The sequence below is a fragment of the Epargyreus clarus genome, unplaced genomic scaffold, assembly GCF_041222505.1.
Source record: "Epargyreus clarus isolate Ecla_fem2 unplaced genomic scaffold, WU_Ecla_fem_2.2 ptg000014l, whole genome shotgun sequence".
In the NCBI taxonomy this organism is placed as follows: domain Eukaryota; kingdom Metazoa; phylum Arthropoda; class Insecta; order Lepidoptera; family Hesperiidae; genus Epargyreus; species Epargyreus clarus.
The window spans coordinates 13,244,207-13,253,068 of NW_027332222.1; the positions used below are offsets into that span (position 1 = coordinate 13,244,207).

General features: G+C 31.2%; 1 protein-coding gene across 2 annotated transcripts; it reads left to right on the forward strand.

Annotated features, from left to right (window-relative positions):
• Positions 1–137: 137 nt before the first annotated feature.
• wds (WD repeat-containing protein wds) lies at positions 138–7,894 on the forward strand. 2 transcript variants are annotated; one of them, XM_073079069.1, is made up of 8 exons: positions 138–489; positions 612–708; positions 2,526–2,671; positions 4,214–4,358; positions 4,863–4,965; positions 5,304–5,535; positions 5,993–6,190; positions 7,575–7,894. In XM_073079069.1, the coding sequence occupies exons 1-7, from the start codon at positions 361–363 to the stop codon at positions 6,179–6,181; spliced, it is 1,041 nt and encodes a 346-aa protein (XP_072935170.1). In that variant the 5' UTR covers positions 138–360; the 3' UTR covers positions 6,182–6,190; positions 7,575–7,894. The 2 variants fall into 2 exon arrangements, with proteins under 2 accessions (XP_072935170.1, XP_072935171.1); XM_073079070.1 differs by having other exon boundaries at positions 7,578–7,894.
• The last annotated feature ends 968 nt before the right edge of the window (positions 7,895–8,862 follow it).

The window sequence follows — 8,862 nt, forward strand, 5'->3', positions numbered from 1 at the left end:
TTTATTTTTATAAAAAATAAAATAATAAAATTTTCTTGCTTATAGAAGGATATTAGCCGATAACTCGTTTTTTTAGGTAGAGGAAAAACAAAACGAAGTAAGGAACGCAAGCGGGCCTCTTTTAATGCTGTCATGTTGGCATCATTGCTTGCTCTTCGCGAAATATGCACGCATTGGGACGCTCGGATTTAGAATGTTCTTTGAATATCTACGTTGAAATTAATAGAAATACGCTAGGGAGTGAAAAGTTTTCCGGTTTATTGGTTTGCAAGTGTTATTTACGTTCTGGTTCTGTGTGTATAAGTGATTGCATTGGGTGACGAATAAACAAAAGAAAAGAAGTGCGTCGAAAGTTGAAACATGGTGCCGCTAGGGCCGGGGCCAGGCCATCCTAACGCACACCAAACGCTCGGTGGGCCCTCAAATAATCTGTCCGGTCCAAATTCGTTATCACAGAGCGCTCCTCAATCGAATAAGTCGTCAGTGGCGGTAAGTTCAGTTGAAATATACTCATTTCATAGTCTTGCGTCAATCTGGCGGGTCGCACATGTTTATGTAACTTCTTGTGTGAGCACGTGCGATTTGGCGCTAATTTTGGTATCGATTTTCAGAAGCCGAACTACACACTCAAATTCACTCTTGCCGGGCACACGAAGGCTGTGTCGTCGGTGAAATTCAGTCCGAACGGTGAATGGCTCGCGAGCTCCTGTGAGTTGATTATGATTAGTGTGCATTTGATCGGTTATCAGTAACTAAACATTGAGCCGGTTTACGAGTATTTTATTGCTGGCTGCCTTGGCCCTTGGTTGTTACAATTTGAAACGCCCGTTGCATTGCGCGGCGTACGTTGCAATAAGCTCAAATGTCGCTAATGAATTATTAATAAAACGGAAGTAATTGATTAAACAATGGCCTTTATCGTATCGTAATACATAAAGTTTTTGTAGAACCAATTTGTAAGTCTACTCTGAGTATAAGAGCTTCCAGTACATATTGAGTATTAAAATAAATGCTATTAGATTGACAAATAACTTAAGAAATTATAAAATAGAGTATAAAATATATTCTATTTATTTATTTATTTATTTATTATTTATGCACACACAATATAAGAAAAAAAGACAAACACATAAAGAAATAATATGTACAAAGGCACTGCTTATTTCTGTCAGAAATTTCTTCCAGCAGACCTGTGAGTGGATAGAGGGTGCAGAATGGTAGTATTAGTGTGTACTTAAAAAGATGTAAAAATAACATATATGTTATACTATAGATATATAAATATACATAAATATATAAATACTTATACATACATATTCACTATATATATATATGAACTACTTAGATAAGGAAATATAGTTATTCTATTATATAGCTGTATAATAATAATATTAAACTTAGTGTTTTGTGTCATATTACATCACACATATTAACTTACAAGCAACAAGTTGAACATGTATCTAAGTGAAAATTGTTCACACATAAAAGTAGGGCAAGTACAAAATAACATGATAATGAATATGGCAGCCACCAGCCTGCCAGAATGCAGGTTGAATGCTGGTATTGTGCAATACACTACAACTTTCTTTGAAAGTTCTAACAGGTATTACTGCATGAAGTATAACTTTAGTGCACAATTTTATAGCTTAATTCTAGACAGAAATCAATGGTATAGTTTTATCTATTGAATTGAATATTTCTTGAGATATGGGAAATGCACAAAAATTTAAACAGAATTTGTATTTTATCAATTTCTGATTTCATTTTATCATTCAAATTTCTGTATATTTTTAAAAGTATCCTTTTCTATGTTTATTCTTTTCAAAGAATATTGCACTTGAATTGTATTGCACAATAGTATATCAATTTGCATATTTACTATTGCATAAGTTTAAGTAACATGTCATTTTTAACACATTGTAACAACAGTACAAAATGTTGAATGTGAAACTACATAAATTAATGTGTGGTTGTAGTACGAATTAGTTTGACAAAGGTCAAAGGATGAACACGGCAAATATCTGTGTCACTGACTATTAATAGAGAGTATGTTTTATTTATATTGTTTTACAAAGCTCTGCTTATAACTAAAACTAATTAAATTCATATTGTTTAATTAAAAACTGTTGCTCAGTTTGTGAACAGTCTTTAGCATAAAATTAGTCCTGTTCACATACTATAAATTTTATATCATTTTATGAAATTTTGCTGTTCTCAAGATAGGCAACCACAAAGAGATAGTCTGACAATATATTTATTGATAAGTTATGGTATTGTGTAGTAAATGAATATTTTATTATTATTACAAAATGGTATTTATTTTCAATTACTGACATATACTTCCATTTTATTCATATTCATGTAGATTTCATAGATATTTAATACCTTTAATATCAAATCACACTTTTCAATTTCCATTTTTCATTGTAACTACAATATGTATTTTTTAAATAACGCTTGATAAAATTAATGTAACTTATATTTACAAGGTAATTGGAATACATGTTTTACTGTTTCAATTTCAGCTGCTGACAAGCTTATTAAGGTGTGGGGTGCATATGATGGCAAATTTGAGAAGACAATTTCGGGACACAAAATGGGCATCAGCGATGTGGCATGGTCATCAGACAGCAGGTTGATAGTCAGTGCCAGTGATGACAAAACTTTAAAGGTAAGACCAATTTTACTATAAAATTGTAGTTGAAGCTTTTAATGGTGGATAGTAACGACTATAAGTCCTAGGTACAAGGTAGTACTAGTTAATCATTATACATATTAAAGTGGTACCCTCTAAAACAAGTTCTACCGCTTATCTATTCTCATGCATTAAATAATTCTTGCCTACAATTTCTATATAATATGCTGCCTATTCTATCATACATGGTAATAAATTGGCTATTAATAATTTTATTTATTGTATTTATTCTTTGATGTATAACACAATTTACTTTTTATTAACCTGTACTTGTATAGATATGTGATTCGAAATCTGTTATATACCAAACATTTATAAAACTTGTAAGTCATATGTGTGTATATATTTTGGAAAAATGTACATTTGTATAAGTATTATGTAACAATTTAATATATAGTTTGCAAATATAAATTGTAAGTTAGTGGGTAATCCACACAAAAAATGCTAAACCATGGACATACAACTCAAGGCCACCTGTACTTGGTATAAGTTTTTTTTGCATGGCAACATACTTTTTGCTGAGTAAGCTTGTCTTTAGTCATGAGTGACCTCATTTACATCAGTGAAAAATTATACTTGTATTTTTTTGCTGTACTATTATATAAATAGCAGGTGTTACTACCTTAGTGACACGCTTTTCTGTCGCCTACATTGTAATAAGCTCTGTACTCTATACTTTGTTTACATATCAGCAGTAATGTAAATATTATCTAGATTCATTTAGAATGCCAGGCATTGCAGATAATTTTAAAAGTATTAAAAAGTTTCTAGTATCTCTGATAAAATGTCTATACTGTAAGTATTATTTCAAATTAATCTAATTTCTGTTTTGGTTCCCAAAAATATCAACTGTTGTAGTTTGTAGTGTATGTTTACTACTAATCTTGATATGTAGTAGTGCAAGATTTCCCACAGTGATTGAACCCCTTATCATGTTTTACAGATAATTTCTTAAGTAAATTTGATAACACTGTTTAATGTTTGATATGAAGGATGAGCTTAGAAAGTTCGTGTGAGCATAACTTGAGTTGTGTGTCTTAAATTGTACAAGTGTTATGATGCAAGTAGAATTTTAAAATTGTAATAAGTAAAATATAATGTATTTGCAATGTAATTGAACTAAAATTTGTAATTTAATTAAGTGCACATATTACAAAATTGTATGCATTATTAATTCAACATAAATTTTGTAATCACTTATAAACATTGATAATGTTTTTAAATTGAAACTCTGTTAAAAATGTTTTTAAAAACCCACAGTTGTAACAATTATCACTGCATCTTTTTAATCACTTTACATAATATGTCACACAATTTAATTATTAATTACCTTATCAGTAAAATTTATCTCATTCAATAATTTACTGTTCCATGGATATGATAACGAATATATAAATATCCCCTTCAGGTCATCTAACTTATTCAATACATAATTGTTCTATGAAAGTAATATAACTAATAAGAAAAAAAAAGACAAAATTCTATTATAAACAATTAACCTTAAAATCTTTCTTTCAGGTTTGGGAATTAAGCTCGGGCAAATGTTTAAAAACTCTAAAAGGACACAGCAATTATGTATTCTGCTGTAACTTCAACCCACAAAGCAATCTTATTGTATCTGGCAGCTTCGATGAGAGTGTACGAATATGGGACGTCAGAACAGGTTAGTTTCTTTGATATTAACCGCTGTATCTTGATTCTTCGACGACATACTGGTCTGACGCGCAGAGGTTTCCAGGTTAGATTTCCTGCCAGACAGATATCTGAATGATGAATCTTTAGATTAGAATTTTTGGGTGTTTGTGTGTTTTTCTATGTTTATATCCGTGGCACCCACGAGACAAAGAATCCTAGTATGTGGCTATGAGTTTCGAAAACGTCTTTATTTAATAAGCAGAACAGTCAGTTGATGCAGTAATCTTAAATGCACATTAACTTACCTAAATTATATTACAAATAGTAGGATTGCACTAATTTACATAAATTTAAATTTGCATTTTGTAACCATTTCTAACAATGTTGTATATAATTATTGCATGTATTATATTTCAATGAGTTTTACTCAATATGTAACTGTGTTCCATTTAGTTCATACAAATTTATACATGTTATTCTGATAAATTAAAATAATTTAGATAATGCTACATGATATTATATTTTTTTGTAGGGAAATGTTTGAAAACTTTACCAGCGCATTCAGATCCAGTGTCAGCAGTGCATTTCAATAGAGATGGAAGTTTAATTGTATCTTCAAGTTATGATGGATTATGGTGAGTGATATTGAATTACGCACTTTAGTAAGGTCCATAGTGTAATTGGTATAATTTGCTTTAGTTTTGATAATTATGTGAGAAACATAGTAATAAAATATTGAAGTTTAGTAGAACATTCACAGTACTTGTAAACTTTTACGTTTTATCTACATTGCTAATTATTTAGTGACATCACTAAACGGAGATCTTTCGGAAGTTTTTAAGAATATTTAAATACGTACAGCGCGGAATTTTATCAAACCGGAAAGTGGATCTTAGATAGTTTTAGATTAAGATTGCGGTAGAATATTGTTATTGTAATACAAACATTACACATTTGTCCTTTTTATTTTTAGTCGAATCTGGGACACCGCGTCGGGACAGTGTTTGAAAACGCTAATAGACGACGACAATCCGCCTGTATCGTTCGTAAAGTTCTCTCCAAACGGCAAATACATCTTGGCGGCAACACTGGACAACACGCTCAAACTGTGGGACTACAGCAGAGGAAAGTGCCTGAAGACATATACAGGTCACAAGAACGAAAAGTATTGTATCTTCGCGAATTTCAGCGTTACGGGCGGAAAAGTAAGTTGATTTCATATATTTTCGATACATTTTGGTTTGGGGGTAAAAATAAATTTCCCGCGTCTAAACCTACATGGGAAATAACTGTTTGAAATTAGCTCTTGAGCAATTACTTCTTAAGGGAAATTGATCATTAATGCAGTCTCTATTCTAGTATCAGTACTCTTTTGTACCATTATATTTATGCACATTTAAAATCAAAATCAGAATATTTATTTGAATTATTTATTAGAATCAGAATACTTCTCTTTGAGAAGTACAATGCAAATTGTTTCTTGTGTTTCCAAGACTGTATTACAGAGAAAGAAATTGCAGAAATTAATTTATCCATATAAGATATAAAATGCTATTTCAAATTTACAAAGTGGATTCAATTCAATATATATAATTATACAAGATTTTTTTAAAATACACTTTGCATAAATATATAAATAAGAAGACAATTATTCTTTTTCAGTGGATAGTATCAGGCTCAGAGGACAATCTGGTATACATCTGGAATCTTCAGTCAAAGGAAATTGTTCAGCGGCTCTCGGGGCACACGGACACAGTGCTCTGCACTGCTTGCCATCCCACTGAGAACATCATAGCATCCGCAGCGCTCGAGAACGACAAGACTATCAAGCTTTGGAAGAGCGATACTTAAATTAAACTGGTGAGGAATATTGTATGTATGTATATGAAAAGGATGAATTGAATTGATAGAAAAAATGTAATTGCTATTATGATCTTTAATCATTGATCAGCAAAACAAATTGTATTGTAATTAATTATGTAATTAATTGCCGTAATAAGAAACTTGATTGTTTTATGAGGCTATGTCCCTTTTTTAGTTTGTTAATTATACAATTATACCTTCTTGTCTCATCTGCGGTAATGGTTATGAATGAATATTTGTTTAGTATGGAAGATAAGCAGTCAAAGGTGTACAATTTTGGTTTAAATGAGATACAAACGTACAAGATAAAACAATTTAATTATATTAATTGGATGCATAAATATGCAACACTGAGCACAACAACCACTAAAAAAAAAACAATAACTATAGTACCTATTTAAATAAATGATAAAGTTAACTTTTACTTATATAAACATCACAAAGAACAATATACAAGCATTTATTTTGTGCTGCAGTAATCAGTGTACAGTTTAGGTTATGCAAACTGTTTTTAAACAATTTAAGTTACTAGGCCATTAGGAAATTGGGTCAGCTGTGTTTATCATTATGAATATTATGATGCATGTAATGATCTAGATCCAATGCGATTAGTTTCCATGTTTTATCTGGTGTTTGTATTTGCAAATAAGATTAATTAGTTCACAAGTAAATTCAAATTTATTTCAAAAATGAAATCATTTAAAAATAATGCAAAGTAAATATAAAATTATATGACAGGAAATATATAGTCCGATTCATAATTAGTTGTCCAAAATGTAAACAAAGAAATGTCACTCAAAATTAACAAGAAACAAAAACTTTAACAAACTTAATAAAAAACTAAAACTTTAACAAATATACACAATTTAACAAACGCGTTATGTAAACGAGAAAACATTTGAGTCACAATCACGATCACAATCACGAAAATGAATAATATCAACTACGAAACTTAAAAATGACGGCACAAGAAATGTTTTGGACTTTTGGATTCCGATTGTGTTACCATTATCACATTTTAATTTTCTACCATAAACTTTGTTTTTTATTATTGTTACTGTATGTAACGAAATTGAGGTGATACACATATTAGAAAATGTGAATTAATCTTAATTTATTTAGATTACAATTATAGTATTGTTGTATTATTTTAATATCGACAAAAATAAAAAACTAGCATTTGAAACATATTTTCTTGATAGGTTAACACCTTTGTTTACATTTTGGACACCTAATTATGAATCAGACTATAGATGTATTTTTTATTCAGTAAATTATGAAAAAACAATTGTATTTGTGTGTTATTATAAAATATATATTTTTTGAAAGTATGAAATAGATTGAATTATGTAATTATGTTTTTTTATTTTATTTGTTTCAGAAGACTGCGCAGACCGCGAAGTTTTCGTGTGGCTTTAAATAAAAGCCTGGGACGCCTTTGGCTTGTGAATAGTTTTATATAAGATACTATTTTAGTTTACGAAATTATGGACAATTGGATGCAGAGCATAATTCGTTTTACACATAGTCACTTACATTTAAAGTGTGCATTTTCGTTGTTATAAGAATCATATTTTTGTATCTGACATGCGAATGAAAAAAGATATGAAATATGTTAGCCATTATGATTTACGTTAAGATTGAGTTTTAAGGATCCGCTTAAGAATAACTTGTTGGATGCAATTAAAGATTAAGTAGTTATATATTGTTTTATTACCCTAAAATAAATAAACAAAATACTTAAATGCAGTTAACTATTAGGGCGCAATTCTATGCTAGTTCACAAAGTGCAGTAAAGCATGAGACTACAAAGTATGGGCCCGCATGGATTTTTCGTATGGAGAGTATCATGCTGCCCAGTTCTAGTGGTAGACTACACGCTATTGTGAACTTCTTTTTCATAATATAGGAGTAGCAGACGAGATTTCAGTCCACTTGATAGTACCTAAGTGGCTATTACCGCCGGTGGGCATCTGTAATTAACAAGATTCGATTCCTGCCTGAGGCCACATATCGACCACTTCTACGTATAATATCGTAACTGCAAAATGACAACTTTACAGGAGAGCGTTTCAAAGTTTCGGATATGCTAAAATACGTATAAAATCTGCACTTCAGGTATCTACGAAATTTGGTATATATATTTTATACGTTTTATAACGTTACTTATGTCGATAAAACACATTACAATAAGGCAATTAATGCAATAAAAACGAAAAGGTACTTTTGTGGGTTACGATAGTATACGTAGGAGGGGTTGATATGTGCTACTACTGAGGACTAAGCTGGGATGCCTCGGAGGAGTATATCTCCCTTACCACACCCTTCAAACCAGAACACATCAGCGCTTAATATGATTATTAGGCAGAAGTAGGTGTGGCCTTTGTTTCCAAAAATCAGAGGTACCTACCGTAGCTTTGAACCTTGGACCCCCTAGAATGGGAGGCTGGATTTAAAGCCACTAAGGTATTGCACTAATCGCCAGGAGCGGTTCACCCTAGGCCTCTGATCCTGGGGGTCATCAGTTGTCTACAAGTTCCCTTGTAGACATTTGTTAAAGCTAGATCAACTTAGACTAGGGACCTCATTCCGCCCCAGGCCTCAGACAAGATTAGACTGCCACTGGTTTAATGTTGATTTCGCAACACCCCTGTCGTTTTATGATTTAA